Consider the following 16,389-nt stretch of genomic DNA (forward strand, 5'->3'; position numbering starts at 1 on the left):
GGTTTACAAAAATACAGAGCAACAACGACAACAACAAGTGGTAATGAGCCAATCACAAAAGAGATACCACGACTGCTTCTGCTATAATTGTGACATCCTACATCTTCTTTGCTGCATTGCCTGTATCCGATTAACACCAACACCTGTACCTCCTAACAGACCTCGAAAAGGCCGGAACAGTGCACATTCTTCCCCCGTGTTTATCCCGAGGTGCAGCCCGTTGGCCACACATTTTAATAACACTCCCTGTGCCAAAATATATTTCACTCAAACTCTTATAAGTTCCAAGAGTAAGCTCAAAAGAGGTGAAGTATCTTGGCAGACCATAGAGCAAAATGCCATGCAGTCATATGCAGCCCAGGGGATGAAGTGATTGATCTATGACCTCGGACTCGGATAAGATATTGTGCTGAAGAGTGCGGGGGAGGACACGGATAGTGGAAAAGGGACGAGCATGAGTCAGTAACAGAGTCTGCGAAAAGCTGTGGGAGCAGAGGAAGTGTTAACAACATCACAAGTAGGAGCAAGTCAAGTTACCACGTCAGGAAGCAAAAAGGCCTGAGAGTAGGATGATGGTAGGAGCCTGCGAGGTGATGGGGACACATACATCCTAATCATTTAATCATGTAAGGTGAAAAAGAAAAGAGGGGGAATTGTTCGTGCTGTCTTCACCCGGGCTGATATGTGTTACCTCTCTCTTCATGTCACTGCCTTTTATTAGTCGCCTGTAATGAGTAGCCCCCTGTGTGAAAAGCCTGCGAGGACCGAGTTCAAGGATAATAAGCTATGTGTGGCTCTTAAGTCCAGCACTGCTTGCCTGTTTGGTACACGGAGAACCACATCTTTCTTGCCCAGTAATAATTATGATTAAACACACATATATGTTTTTTATTTTTATCTAATTATGCCATCTTGTGTCTTTGAGGCAGAAATGTATTGACACAAACCACAAAAAAACTTCTCTTTTTTGTTTTGTTTTGTTTGTTTGTTTTTGGCCACTGCCTCTACAAGCAGGCTGACACAGTAGCTACATGCGTAGTCAGACCAGATTAGAATCAGCTGCGCTCGCCAAGAAAAGACTTTTTGAATGTGTCAGAAGTTTTGGTACAATATTGACAAGTGCCACTGACAACAGAGAAATGTGACTTCAGGTTCAATATTAAAATCAGTGCGTATTTTGGCACATGTACTCCCCTACGTGAAGGCGAACAGCAGTATCAGAGCAGCAGGTGTGGGTGGGATGGCATCCAGGTACCTGAAACACTTTGATGAGCAGCTTTTGTTTTTGTTTTTTGTTTTTTTTTTGGGGGGGGGGGGATTTAATGCTTTTGTTGTTTGTTTCCAGAGAAAAGTCCAAAGATTTGTTAGATTGGTGCTATTGTCTCTTTTTTTCTTTTTTTTCTTTTGAAGAAGCACGCCTACAGGTTCCAATAGCGCGCCACCCATGCAGCGTTATTTCCATAAGCTATGACCAAAAAAAAAAAAAGACGAAAAAAAAGATCATAGCACAGAATGACACTTTTCTTACACACGCACTCAAAAAGTTTGGGATGTTGGCAAAGAGTCAGGCATCACCTATTACTCATGTTACTTAGTACATTTGGGGCTTCACTTGCAAGTACGGCGCTTCGTCACTGCATAACAATCAGATGGCTGAGTGTTGGCAGTGTAACTGATGGAATTTTACTGAAAACAGATTTCGCCTTTGAACTTCCAGATATTCCTGATCGAAAAGTATCATCCGTGACTTCACGCACTGTGGTCGCTTCTCTCGGTGTAATAACGCTTCCGGAGGACGTGGATTAACTTTTTTCACATTTATTTCTGTCCTGAAGGGGGGAAACGCAGCACTTCAGCAGAGTTTGACAGTGTAAGTATATATGTGTATATATATGTAAATATATATATGAGAGAGACGGAGTGTGGTCCAGCAGAAAAGGGGGAAGAAAGAAGGAAAGGGAGGAAGAAAAGGGCGGAGGGGGGTTTCGTTTTGAGCAGCAACAAGTTCCTCTAGAACTTGACAAGCAGACACCGGGGCGCTGTAAATGTCTATTTGTTTTGTGAGGGGGGGGGGGAGAAAGACAAAAAGCCCGCTGCGCATCGCCCGTAAGAACAATCTAAATGACCAGTTGTGCGTATGCGTAATAGGCCCATGGCCCTTCGCCAAAGAGGGAGTTAACAGTCTATTACACAAACACGTGAATCGAGAAATGTCTCAGAAGTTTTTATGTCTCTTTCGTTGTTCCTCGATGCGGATTTAAAGATTTGAGGCGGTGAACGAGGCGATCAGTCAGGAGCGAGTGCCCCCCATAAACTTGTATTGCCGTCGCTTATTTCAATCACGTAAGACCCCCTAATGGCGTTGTCCTGGCGAGGGTGTTACGTATATCTGTACAAGCTTTTCTGACAAGCCAGCCTTGTTGATATTTGTCTTTACTGTAGAGCCACCAAGGTGTTGCCTAACAGAGTTTAAGCACGCCGATATTGCAAAGGGTTATTAGATTCATAAGTCAGCGAAGTGGTGGGCGATCTACTGAGCACAGCAGAAGTTCTCATATGATGACTTCAAACAAGACACATTACCTACCAGCATCTGTTGGAGTGAGTGGATATTAAGACACTTCTATCTCCAGGACAGCGTAGGGGAAAATGGTAAGTAGCAATGGAAACACACAGCATATAAGGGATGATTACCAGCAAATAGTCGTGCTTGCTGTTTAGTCTGGCAACGCATTGCTGGAAGGGTTGGACTCTACTTGAGAAACTCAGTATCGAGACCCATGTCTGATGAGGCTGATGTTGACAAAGCCTGTGTGAGAAAGGATTGTGTGGCATTTCTCTGCTCAGGATATGCCGGTACAGTGAGAGGGGTAAGGAAATATTACATTGTGTCTGCGCGCTGTGTGTGGATGTGATGTGGGCTGTACAGGCTGCCTTGGAGGGCTGAGTGCTGGCAGAGAAGGGTTTATATTTTATGCATGCATTTATGTTGCCTTTTGCGAGCGGTGGCCATGCTTGTTTAAATAACATAAGCAACATGTGCCACTTGGCTGTCACACTTGTCATAAGCATGACATTAAGAACAATGGGGCACAGTATCAGCGCTGCCGGTTACAATTTGGCGTAAGAGTGTAGCCTTTCTGTGGCAAGCGAACTGAGCCGGCGTTTGTGGTGTATAGGTGCTGTTTATCTGGGAGGAAATGTCCGACCAAAATGTGATCAAATATTAAGAGGACTGGTTTGGCAAGGGGTGGGAAAATACACGTGACAAGACGCGAGGAAGCAAGCTGAGTAGGGGGGTGAAAAAGAGCTGTTTAAAGTGGGCACTCAAAAAAAAAAGTATATAGCTATTTTCTTGGCCCCTCATAGTTACCCTGGCTGTGTTATGCTTTCAGCACGTTGGACAGAGGCACCGGAGTCGTGCATGGACTAAAACGCCGAGTGGACGCCAACTCTCTTTCTCTCTTTTCCCAGCCCCCCTTTGCCAAACCTGGGATTGTTTTTTCAACTTTTGGTAAGCTTATTCTGAAGGAGCCTGTGGTCTGTAAACGGAAAATAAACCGGATTCTAAAAAGAAAGAGAGGGAGAGAGCAAGAGAGAGAGAGAAAACATTTTAAAAAAGGGGGTAAAAGAAAAGCGCTTGCCATTAAAAGAGCTCGTGCTTCAGATGTGTTTTTTTTTCTTTTTTTCCCCTTTTTTTGTAGAGCACTGTGAAAGTTGAAATGTTAGGGCGTCTGGTCTTTTGCACATCACATTCTCGGTACCTATAAGCCCCCCCACACTGCGTTAAACTTTGGGACATGCAAGTCTTGGTCGCGGAGATCTAACCACGCACATAGTGGTTGTCAGCCCTTATAAAGGTAAGAGCACAATCCATTGTTTTTTGTGTGAATCCTTTCTTCCTGTCGGCTTTTTTCACGAGGCTTCGGCTGGCTTTTTTCCGAAATGAACTTAAAACTACAGCATGCAGCCCTTCGTCTTTTGCAGTGTGTTCATTGTGGACATGAATAACCGAAATAAGTCCGAAATGAAGCACGATCCAGGTGACCAAGACCCGGCGGAGCATATCCTTCTTTCTTTCTTTCTTTCTTAAAAAACAATCCTGAACTTATTGTTATTTTTAAGCTTTTTTTCTTTTTTTAAATAAAATATAGGTGCGTGCACGTTCATGCGGGGAGCTTTGCGAAGCGTTTTTTGGAGTTTCCGAACACTGCTGCAACACAATTTGCGTAATCGTTGCGTTGTGCCTAATCATGCTCCCAATATGGGACTTAAGACGCTGCAGTGATACTTTCAGCACGAACTGGAATACTGATGCTCGTGCACATCATAAAATATCTACCTATCTGTCTATCTGTGCTTATTTTTCTTGTTTGGTCTGCTGCATTCATGTTTTGTCTTGATGTCAAACCCTCCGGATTTTGTTATCGACCAAAAATAGCCCTACTCCCCCCCCCCCCCCCCCCCCCTCCCGCGCCAGCACCCCCCCTTTTCCCTCCATAGCCCCCCCTCCCGTCATCGCCATCAAATCACTTGTGTTTTTACTACGACCGCTCCACGGTTTCATTCATAAGGTGCTTTTCACTTCACCTGCTACCCTACCCCCCTCCTCCTCCCCTCCTCCTCCTCTTTGTCCGTACACGGCTCTGTGTCGACCTGTCAGACTGCAGGCTACGAATGAATAAAAATATTAGTGATAATAAAAGATAAATAAAGCCTTAAATGTAAGAAAAAAAGCGAAGGGCGGTGGGGGTAGAATAAATAATTCCTCGCCCCTTTTAGACTCGTGTGATTTGCTGCCAAAGCGAGGCTCATTTACTGTGTACAAATTGTTCGCTTTATTCTTGTGTGAAATTACAATAAAGATGGGCGTGGTCAAAGTCCATCCTCTGACAGATGTTATGGCTGAACGTTATGGTGAGAGATAAGATGGCTTGACAGGAAATTGCTCGGGAAGCATCGCTTCTTTCTTTCGTTCTTTCTTTCTTTCTCGCTTGCTTTCTTTTCTTCTTCTTCTTCTTCTTTTTGTGTAATTTAAAATTAAAGCAATCAGCATCACTCATCTCGCCTATTTGATTTACATGATCATCACCCAAAACTGCCCCGAGATTTTATTTCTGTGCCCTCCTGAAGGACTTGTAGCCTTAAAAAATTCGTCTCGCACCAATGCAGAAGCAGTGGATATTGTCTACCCCCCCCCCCCCCGGCTCTCTCACTCACACCCCCTTTGGTCAAAGATTTAAGATTTCTGATCCAAGTCGAAGCAATTGCATGGCAAAACAACAGCATGGGAAGAGAAAAGCCCCAACGCCCACTGGCAGTCCTGTTTTAATCAAGACTTCTCGTGCAGGGGGCTGCGATTTCAAATAAATACTTCCAATATGAAAGTATCCAGTAAATCCCTAATTACATTTGAATTATGGGACACCCCCCTCCTTTTTTTTCTTCTTCTTCTTCTGCTGGCGTTTTCCGTAATTTTAACCCAGCAATGTAATGCGCCCAGATCGGTTTCCGCATATTATGACCTATTACTCCTCATTTTATGAGACGCTGAAACCCAAATAGATCACATTACTTATTAGGCTAACCCGACATTCATAAAAATGCTCCTTTAATAAAGGCAGCGACGCGACTTTAATAGCCACATTCCAGGCATCAGTGCCACAAAACCCGCTGATTGCACAAATTACGACCAATCATTAATTTGCCGAACGAAACGAAAGGAAGGGTTCATTGGATGACAGATCGGGGGAATTGTGACAGTTTAAAGAAATTTTTGGCCTTATGTTTTTTTTAATTCACAGATGCTATCATTGTCTCACCTTTTTTCTTTTCTTTTCTTTTCTACTGCACCATCTTTTTTCCCCTCCGACTGCACTGTTTATAAACGTAAGCATTTTTTTCTATTTCTATTTTCTGGCCGTGGCTTTATTTTTATTTTCTAATTTATTTATGTTTTGTTTTTTTTTTTCCATCGAGACGTGGGATTAGATGGTGTGGGCGTGGGCGTGTTGGGTGGAGGAGGAGGGATGAGCGGAGGCGGGTTAGGAGGGGTCTGTGGGGTGGCACGACACACTTTGTATGTATGAAGGTTTTTTTATAGCACTTTTCTGCAATGTACGTCAGCGGATCAGTCCATAAATGGGGCTGCGCGTGTTTGTGTGCGGGCGTGCGCCTGCGTGCGCTCGCGCCTGTGTGCGTGCGTCTCCGCGTGTGTTATCTTTACCGAGAATCTCCCCTCTCTCTCTGCACTCTCAGCTCTGCAGAGTTGGGGTGGGCGTCAAAAACAAACCTGATGGTAGGTTTCTTTGCAAAAAAAAATCCGATGAAATTCTTTCGGATGGGCCTTTTTTAAATTAAACGGGGAAAAAAGAAAAAGAAACGCCCTGGGTGGAAATAAAGATAGCATTATTAACGTGTTAGATTGTCTCGTGCAGCTACTATTTTTTTCTCCATCATGTAATTGTTGGTCTTTGTGTGTCGGTTTTTATATCCTTTTTTTTTCTTTTTCTTTCTTGTTTTACCCCGACGCCATTAATTCTGCACTTTGTGGAAAAATCCGGATTTAAATGCCATTTTCCCTATATAGACATGGGCGACGTTTGTCCCCCAGTAAAACTCGGATTTCGGATTTTTTTCCACCCCCCGCTTTCATTCATGAAATGCAATCGCTTGATGTCTGATATAAATTATAAATAGGCTATTGATTATTATTTTTCTTTTATTGGGGGCAGGGGGTGTATAGATCTCGAAAATCTGGGTTCCGCAGAGAGGCGGACGTCACGATATATTTAGATTGAAAATTAATCATCTTAATCATTATGAAAATGTAGGCTACATCGCCCGCCGCCACCGTCGCTGTCCCCGCTGCTGCTCCTGCTTTAGTCACCACATCATCGTCATCTTCATCACTGGCACCTTCATCCAATTAAGAGGCTTGTTTAAACAAGTTCTGGCAGGAGGCGAAGCCTTGAACCTTTATTCCGAACATTTAATTACCAGTTATTCGTCATTCAGCAGCGTGACTGTGGTTTCGCAGCGATGAAGCCCACGATGAGTTATTAATACATAGTTGGAATATTCTTACTGTAAAGACATCTTATATGACGGACCACTGCGGGACAACAAGGATGCATGACGCGGCGTGACAGGAAATGCTCGACGATTCCGGCAAACCATTCACGTGTGTCTCCCAGCAGTATGTGAACATGCAGCACATCAGTGATTTCAGACAGCTTCCAGAAGCCATCAAAACAGCTTTTTTTAATGCTGTTTCCTGAGTGCCAGTTAGACGGAAAGTGAGCCGGCTTTGGCCCGTAAGGTTGATTTAAAGTATCTAATTTCAGGCCTTTATTCTGAAAATTGCGTTTTTGCTTCCATATGGTGGCAGGAAATCGCTCTATAGCAAATCAAGGCAGGGTTTTAATTTTGTGCATCCTCTCTTGCTTAGCATTTTTTTTAAATTCTGCTTTCTTTTTTAAAATAGAAAATATTTTATTATAAGCAGTGAAGCAAACATTAGTGATGGGGGAGTGTGGTGTTGGGGGGGCAGAAGGCAAGAAAACAGACAGAGGCTTCACAGGCTATGGAGTGACTTGCAGTCTGCCACTATAGAAATAATGTATCAGCTGAATGAGGGTGTGGGAAGGAGGAGTCTATAGGCCATATATGATCCTTAGAAACCCAGTCTGCTGTCTGCTTCATGATCACATTAAAGGTTATTGTCATCACAGGAGGGATGACATTAACTCCTCACACCAGCATCTGATTATTTCTTTTTCAAAAAAGGCCCTGCACTGACTTTATCAATTTAGAGTTTTCACTCAGCTCACTCCTCGTCTCCTTTGACGTCACACAACCTCCATCCAAAGAAATGTTTTCTCAGTTGCCTCCTTGAGGAGCAATGCAATTTCCCTTTGATCAAAATACCCTCATCGCCTTGCTTTATCCCCGGTGAAAATGACATTTCGCAAAAGTCATTTCGCCTGTGTTACATGGTCCCCTTCTCTCATGCAAGGAGGCATAATTCTACTTGTTAAGTGAAGCTTTCGGCAGTGTGGACCTGTCAGCATTCGTGTTGCATTTGGCGAGAGAAGCTTTGAAAGGTTATACAAGTGGGTCGTGTTGTCAGGTCTTGTGGTTGTTTCTTCTTCTTCTTCTTCTTCTTCTTCTTCCTGCAGCCCAAACAGCAAAAAGGGTCGTGAGCTGGGAAGATATAAGGAGAGAACTACCCAACTGCTACTTCAAATTACATGTGTTCGCCTGTCATTCTGATCACTAAAGCATATGAAAAGTTGCCATACGACATCAAAAGAAGATTTCATCTTCAGAGATCTCAAACCTCAACAAGATCCAATGATGGTTTAGTGGTTTTCAAATCGACCTCATGGGTGACTTGTATTAGGTCAACAATGTCATGCTTCAGTCTGGTCCTCAACTGGAGGAGTCAAAGGGCTTCTAATACTCCCCACTACCCCTTATTTCCTTGCAGATATTAGGCATTGTGTGGATTTCATTCAGAAATCCAGCCTCAAACACGTGCAAGCCATACAACTTCTCTTGATAAACCACCTTCAGTTGTGCTGTATTTGCAGAAATGAGAGAGACCATGTTGTTGTTTTTTGCTCCTCTAATGAGATGCCAGGTGATGTATTTATGAATTACTTGTTTGGAACAGCCCCCTTGTGCAGTGTGCATTTTTTTTATCCTCTTTGGAGTCATGTCGCTCAGTGATTGCTGATGCAACTCTTTGTCATCTAGAGTTTGCCCTCACCTCCTGTGAGCCTTCGGGGAGGGCTATATCTATCTTGGCATTTCCCTGGGTGTTGGAGGTGGGAGTGACTCATTAAGCAGGTGTGAGCATCCACTCCCATACAGCTACATGCCAAACATGAGCTCTCCAGTTCATAAGCTTGTGCAGGGAAGAATCATTATGGCAATATAGCCAACACATCACAATAAATCTTTGCACTGGACCGAGGCCAAGTCACAAGGATAATGAGCTTCTGTTTCTCCATTATGCTCGCTCTCGTATTCATCAGAGGTGGAATTTCCAAACGTTCATCACCCATTGAAAGGTTGTGCCTCGGCTGACATCTTCACTTGAATTCTGCCTCATTAAAGAAAGTGAACCAAGGGGAGAAACAATATCAAAATCAGCCTCGCAGTCCAAGATTTCCCTGTAAATATGATGTGGTTTGCTTAGGTTAACATTTTGGGAATAATAACCCATGAAAGCTGGTTACTACACTGCAGAGCACCTTGCAGGGGAGCCATCCATCTGTTGTAGAGATGGCTCACTTTAAAAGCAAGGAGGAGAACTGCTTTCAATAAGTTCTCATCTTTACCTCCCTCCTGTGCCTGTTAGCATCCAACACTGCCATTTTACAGCAGCTAAATTATAAGATGATAATCCTATACTGGATTTGGGTTTATTCTGTGTATATAGCATCAGAATTACAATCAAAATCTAGTTTATATAAGAAAATGAGAGGGTTCTTCATATGTTATATCAGGGATACTAACACAAGATGGATTAAATGATGTGAAAGGGGCACGCAAATGGCTCCTTCACACAAATACTTAAGCTTTCTTTGATATAACTTACCCAGTCTCGACACTATTTCGAGACCCGTAACAGAAAATGCTTATTTTTAATTTTTCCGATGTCTAATTTTACACAAATAGGCCATCTGTAAATGGCACGCAGTGTATCACGACTTGGTGGAGACGCGCTGTTACGCAAAACCTTCTAAAAAAAATGCCACCTCTTTTAGGCTGAGTACAAAAAAAATACGGAAGAAGGAGGCTTCCTTTGCAGGCTACGGCTTATGCAGATAAACAATAATAATACATAATGCACACTGAACGCGCATTAATAGTTCCGCCTCGGGGCTTTTTAAACAGGAGTTTGGATGCGACCAGGCAGTCAGCCAGCGGCAGGTCACATGTTGCAGCGTCATTCTGTAGTAAAGTTACTGTAGTTGCAAAGAGGCTCCTCATTTCAGCTCCAGAGGTCTCTCATCTCCGTGGTGGTGCTGCGGCGGCGGCGTCTCGGCATGCGACAACTTCAGTTTCAGGCGATCTCCAAAGGAGCCGTGCAGCCATGGGAGTGCATTACCTCAGCCATGCAATTTCCACTATCAATAATTTAATCTATTTGCTCCAAAGCTGAAGAGATATCCTGAAGCTTGTCGGGAGAGAGGAGTGTTTTTTTGGGGGGGGAAGGGGGGTCAGAAATACCGCTTAAGTAAATTACTCGGGGAGTTGTCCAAAACATCCCAGATGACACTACCGTCCTGTTGAATGGTCTGTTTTACGACTGGGCACTAAAAGGTATGTGTCTGCTTCTTTCTGATAACTTGTTTTAAGCACTTTCGCCGTGTTTGATGCTGCTAGTGGAAAAGACAGCTGGTGTGTGTGTGTGTGTGTGTGTGTGTGTGTGTGTGTGTGTGTGTGTGTGGTGTTTAGGGGGGGGGGGGGGGGGGGGGGGTGGACTGGGTTGGGCGGGGGAGGGGGGGGGGGGTCTAAAAGTAGCTCGATCAAGCCCGGTTATCCTGCGAACAGACAGCGCAGCAGCCCGAGAGGGGATATGTGTAACCTTATCCTCGTGTTCATTAATAAAAAACGGAGTTATTATGTTGATTGGGTTTCCAGTGGGGAGCACGAGCTCAGCAGATGTAATCTCGAGAAGAAGAAGAAGAAGAAGAAGAAGAAGAAGAAGAAGAAGGGGGGGAAAAGGTCTGTGGTTACATTATTGGAGCAGCCAGTGGTACATATAGGTAGGCATTTCTCCATAGCTAGCAAAGTGGAAGCCGTCCAGTGTGCATCTGTGTGGCTGTTTTTAAGGAAACTTTACGCACATAAATTGCTCAATAAACTCTCTCCTCCGGCTGTTTGTCTGCATTTGTTCGTCCAAGCTTGGACCCTCCTCCTTCTCCACCTCCTCCTCTGTGAGAAAAGAGACAGAAACACTCCAGACAGTTTTTGTTGTATTGTTGTTTTGTTGGAGGGAAAAAACTTTGATGAACTCATTAAGACTTTATAGGAAACCCGAGACCTAAACGCCTAGCTCGGTCGGCCAACACACACTGTTGGGTTTTTTGTTTTGTTTTTTGGCGGTGTGTGCTCGTGTTGAAAAAACCCAAAACCTCACAATAATTATGGATTCAAACAAAGTGGGAGGAAACTGGCTCATTTGCGATGTGAAAATATGTGGTTCAAGAAGTAATCTCAGATTAATAGATGGTTTAATGACGAATTTTTTTTTGATGAACCATTCTTGTAACTAAACAACATCCAACTTAACTTTATAGATGTCTTGTATGACTATGCCCTGGAAAAGACAATGTCTGTCCTATCTATCTATCTATCTATCTATCTATCTATCTATCTATCTATCTATCTATCTATCTATCTATCTATCTATCTATCTATCATGGGGAGGAAGGAAAAACAGGAGAGAAAGGTGGAGAAAGGGTGGAAGAAAACGAGCTCAGACTATTTGACGGTCTCATATGCCATCTAGTGTACAAAGCTGGGCACAGCAGCGCTGTCAGTGTGCAGCCGCAGGTCTGTTGGTCATTCATGGGTTAAAATGAGGATTTCTTCGCTAAGCTTACAAGAACCTAAGCACATCAGTAAGGATTTCACCATGCTGTATGTTGCTGTTGTATCCTCTAAAGTGCCCACTGCTGCACGCAGTGTGGGAGGGAGTTAACAGCTCTTTTGGGTAGCATAAATCACTCAGCAGGTATTTGAATGCTGGGCTTTCTGTGGCAGTGGCTGGGGTTGGCCTGGCGGCCAGGTATAATCCTCAGTGATGCTCATGTATTAGTAAAACGTGCTCTGATGCTGCATCAGATTGAAAACAGATCTCAGTTAGCAAGCTTCCACATGTGTCAGCCATTACTGCAGACAACACAATTAAGTCTAAATGCCTGTTTGTTTTTTTTCTTTAAGTGCTGCATTGTAGTGCACAAGGGGTCCTATGGTAGCCATTTTGATAATATTTGCTGTACTTTTCCTGCTCTCAAACGGAACATTTGGCTTTGTGTGTTATACTTATTGAGCGTGATAAAACATGTTGCCAGGTAAACCGTATTCTTGAGGAATTTAACAAAGATGGGTACCTACGAGGGAGCAGAGACAGAGGCAGAGAACAAATGTTGCCATGGGGTCGCACATTTCCATTCAAATGTGGTAACCACACTTCAGATCTCCTCTCTTGATGTGTTTTTTTTTCCCCATGCAGTGGTTTATAAGATATCACGCCTGCCGTTAGTAAAGATGAACCCATAAAGTGTGCAGACATGTGCGTGGAGGCTGGGAACGTTACTGTAGTGTGTAATAACACTAGCCACGCTAGTCCTTTCATGCTTTAGGGAAACTTTTCAGCGTCTGTCAGAGGAGGCATTTATCACTTTAATCCCCACCTGGCACAAAGAATAACTGCAAGGGTAAGTTACATATCCCTGCCATACAGCCGTGCTCTCAAAGCAGATGAACAGGTGGTCATCTGGAGCTAAACAGAAGACAGAGTCCATACACTCACCTGCTGCTATTGTTCGGGGTGTTTCACGCTCTAGGCGTGCTGTCATGAATAAAGGCATGTTTGAGCAGCAGTTATTGTGGGCTTTATTTTCCCTCGTTCATGTTATTAGCTCAGTTCTCAGCATGTCATGTTTAGATGGCTGTGCATTCTTTAAACAGTCAGCTCAGAGGAAACTGCACCTTTCTCAAGCACAAGTTGCCACAAAGCTGAGAACTAGAAGCTCCAAAGGAGTGTGTGTGTGTGTGTGTGTGTGTGGGGGGGGGGGGGGGGGGGGGGGGGGGGGGGGGGTCTTATTCTTCCATATGTAATCCATCCCTTGCTTTATTATTCATTGCTCATCCTGTTAATGCTCGGGCTGCTTTTTTATTAACTGTGAAATCCACATAAAATCTTCAGACACTGGATGTTGTCACATTTAGCCTCTCACAGATATAAGCCAGAGATCCTCCGTCGGTCCCACAGCAATTAAATGATTCATTGGCTTTATCGCATTTTAACAGGATGTTGATTGAGAGCATAAGCCATATTGATTGTACTGATGGAAACAGGAAATCAGCGAGATAGAAATAAAATCATCTGTTGTTCCCGGTGTGACGATACACGGGGGAATGGCTCTGCAATTGCACACTGTTGAGTGGCATTACCCCCAGCAACCTCTCCCCCCCTCTCCTCCACCCCACCCCTTCTCTCCATTCTCTCCCCTATGGAGACCTGGAAGAGACGTCATCTGTGGTTGTTATGCTGCGAAATGACGCTGGCACTCTCTCCACCCCCTGCTACTGCAATATTACCCCTGTGGTCTGTTACGGAAGATGCAGCACTCTTCGTCTGCACCATTTCCAGCATGAAGTTTGACGCCTAACAGTAATCAGCCCTCTGCCTTCATTTCCCTCTTGTGGAAGTGGAACCATTTGAGCGCGATGCTGATAATAATATCAGCCTAAATGCATCCTACACATAAAGCTCGTGACTGGCCTCGATCCCGTAAAAACCTACACGATTCTCAGTGCTGGGAAGCCTCGCAGATATCATTTCAGATATCATTTCAGATATCATTAACCACAACCTTCACAAAACTGAAGGGTTAATGAGCCATAAATGGAATTTTGTTAACAATATCCGAGTTGACAATTAGCTCTTTATTCTTGGCTTTGTCCCCATTGTAGTTGGTAAGAGGAAAAATACCCACCCCACCACCAGCACCACCTCACTGCAAAACACATACAAGCCAGCCCCTCCCCATGCCCTCCCTCTAACACGCACACTCACACACTCCGGAGGAGCACGTCACTGAGCTCAGGGAATGAGTGGCTCATTAAGAAGAAGGATGTGATATTCTGAATAGAGACTGTGAGACTCCCAGCACGTCTATTTTTAGACGAGATATCTCTATGGCAGTCACCGTGGTGTCGGTTAATTGCAGCCACAGCCCCAGATACCAATTAAGAATGAAACGAATGCTTTTAAGGTGGGGTTTTGCTCCTCCTTATACTGTAAAGGTCCTTGTGTCCATTCTGTGAGTGGAGGCTGGAGCAGGGGCTCGCTCTCGCCGTGTTTTCCTGTGTCAGGCTTGGACATGCAGAGTGCAGTCAAAGCCTCGGCCGGGCTATTTTTAAATTAGCCCCTGTGGTAAGCAAGATCTAGATTTTTTTTTTTAAATTATGGGTGTTTTAAGATCTATGTCCTTTGGATTCATTGATTTGCTGTGAATCTTAGAGCTTCTCAGAGGTAAGGGACGCACACATGCTCAGGTAATTTTACAATATATATGTACAGTGTTTCAGTTTGGTTTTGCGTGTGCTTTGAGTTGTTCTCCAGAGCCTCGATAGCAGTGCTTTGCACGGCAGGATGTCAAATCATTCTGTCATTCAATTTCCTGTTAATTCATCCCGCAGTGCTCTCGCCTTCCACCTGCCGAAAACAAACAGTGTCCCTCAACAAACCCATAGTTCCCATTCATGACTACAAGGTGTAGTACTGACCAGTTTTTTTTTTGTTTTCTCTTTTTAATAAAGTAATACTGGAGCATCAGTGTTTGCCAGCGCTGACACAAACACACTGACTCTGTTAGGTAGTGCTGTCCACACCGGAGGTTCCCGAAGTGTTAATACCGGTGATTTGTTTGTACGGTAACGTCACGGTCGCGTATTCGTAACGCGGGTTGGGGGGGCGGGCATAAATCCATCCACAAGAATTCAACAACTACAGGATGAAGTGCAAGAATGAAAATCCTCAATTTCCTTACCCAAAAGCAGGGGGCACCTGTGAGCTTTTAGTACAGCCAAATAAAAAGAAAGAAAGAAAAAGAGCCAATTATTCCAACAGAAAGCCATGATTGGACTTTTAACAGACCAGTCAAAAAGCTGTTAGGATGTTTCCACATCTATTTGTGTAATCTTATCTTTTGTAATAAGCAGCCGCTTTGATGCTCAGCACAGCTTTTGTGCATTGCTGCCAACAAATAGAGATCTAAGCCAGACCTCACATAGGAACAGAATGATTACAGTTTGCAAACAATTTGAAAACACCGATGACACAGTGCCAATATCAGTTTAATAAAAACATGTTATGATTATTCCGAAGCTACTGGCTCCAGTTTTTTGGCTTGCAAAACAAAGAGTGGAGGGTGGAAATAGGAGGAGAGGCTTACATGGTGCATTATGGATCAAAAATAAGCTAACTTTGTTGAAGATGCTCTTTGACTGACCATCTCGTTCTCTCGCCCTCCCCCAACCCTCCTCTCTCCTCTTGTTTTCTTTCTGTGTCTCTCTCCCGTCCCTCCAGTTCCACCAGGTTAGAAGAGTGATGACCATCCTGTTCCTTACTATGGTTATTTCATACTTCAGTTGCATGAGAGCTGCGCCCCTGAGAGATGCCCCGGGCATGCGGGGCCATCGGACGGAAGGCTACTTGGGCGCTGCTGCAACGGCCGAAAGAGGCCACGGGACTCCCCAGAGCGGTGGAGGCCCAGGCCAGCGTGGGGAACTGCCCTCGCTCACAGACACGTTTGAGCAAGTGATAGAGGAGTTGCTGGAGGTGGAGGGCGAGGCGGCGCAGCTGGGACAGGGGGCCGATAAGAGCCAGGGAGGTGGTGGCCCATCCTCTGTGGTCACCACGGAGGCCAAGGATGTCGATCTGTACAACTCACGGGTGATGATCAGCAACCAAGTGCCTTTGGAGCCGCCGTTGCTCTTTCTCCTGGAGGAATACAAAAACTATCTGGATGCCGCTAATATGTCCATGAGGGTGCGGCGACACTCCGATCCCTCACGACGTGGAGAGCTCAGTGTGTGTGACAGTATTAGCCAGTGGGTGACAGCTGTGGATAAAAAGACTGCAATAGACATGTCCGGGCAGCAAGTTACCGTCATGGAAAAGGTCCCTGTCCCCAATGGCCAACTGAAGCAATACTTTTATGAGACCAAATGCAACCCCATGGGGTACACAAAGGAGGGCTGCAGAGGAATAGACAAGCGGCATTATAATTCCCAATGCAGGACAACCCAGTCCTACGTGCGAGCGCTTACCATGGATAGCAAAAAGAAGATTGGCTGGCGGTTTATAAGGATAGACACTTCATGTGTATGCACATTGACCATTAAAAGAGGGAGATAGTGTATAAAATGTATAGATTTTATTGAAGAGTTTAAAAAAGAGAATAAAGAGAAAATATCTATTTGTATATATACATAACAGGGTAAATTATTCCGTCAAATGAAAATTTTATGGACTGCATGTAAAAAAAGATGAAGTTTATACAGTAAAAGTGATACTACAGTCTATTTATTGAACATATTCATGACCTTGTAAACAATTAAAAAAAATCTGATCAGTCA

General features: G+C 44.2%; 1 protein-coding gene across 7 annotated transcripts; it reads left to right on the forward strand.

Annotated features, from left to right (window-relative positions):
- Window positions 1-1,689: 1,689 nt before the first annotated feature.
- Window positions 1,690-16,389, forward strand: bdnf (brain-derived neurotrophic factor). 7 transcript variants are annotated; one of them, XM_012916935.3, is made up of 3 exons: window positions 1,690-1,870; window positions 3,396-3,860; window positions 15,338-16,389. In XM_012916935.3, the coding sequence occupies exon 3, from the start codon at window positions 15,359-15,361 to the stop codon at window positions 16,166-16,168; it is 810 nt and encodes a 269-aa protein (XP_012772389.1). In that variant the 5' UTR covers window positions 1,690-1,870; window positions 3,396-3,860; window positions 15,338-15,358; the 3' UTR covers window positions 16,169-16,389. The 7 variants fall into 7 exon arrangements, with proteins under 7 accessions (XP_012772389.1, XP_076739536.1, XP_004543314.1 ...); XM_076883421.1 differs by lacking the exon at window positions 1,690-1,870 and adding an exon at window positions 2,268-2,652; XM_004543257.3 differs by lacking the exons at window positions 1,690-1,870; window positions 3,396-3,860 and adding an exon at window positions 2,268-2,652.

This window comes from Maylandia zebra, linkage group LG1, assembly GCF_041146795.1.
Source record: "Maylandia zebra isolate NMK-2024a linkage group LG1, Mzebra_GT3a, whole genome shotgun sequence".
NCBI classification, from domain to species: Eukaryota; Metazoa; Chordata; class Actinopteri; order Cichliformes; family Cichlidae; genus Maylandia; species Maylandia zebra.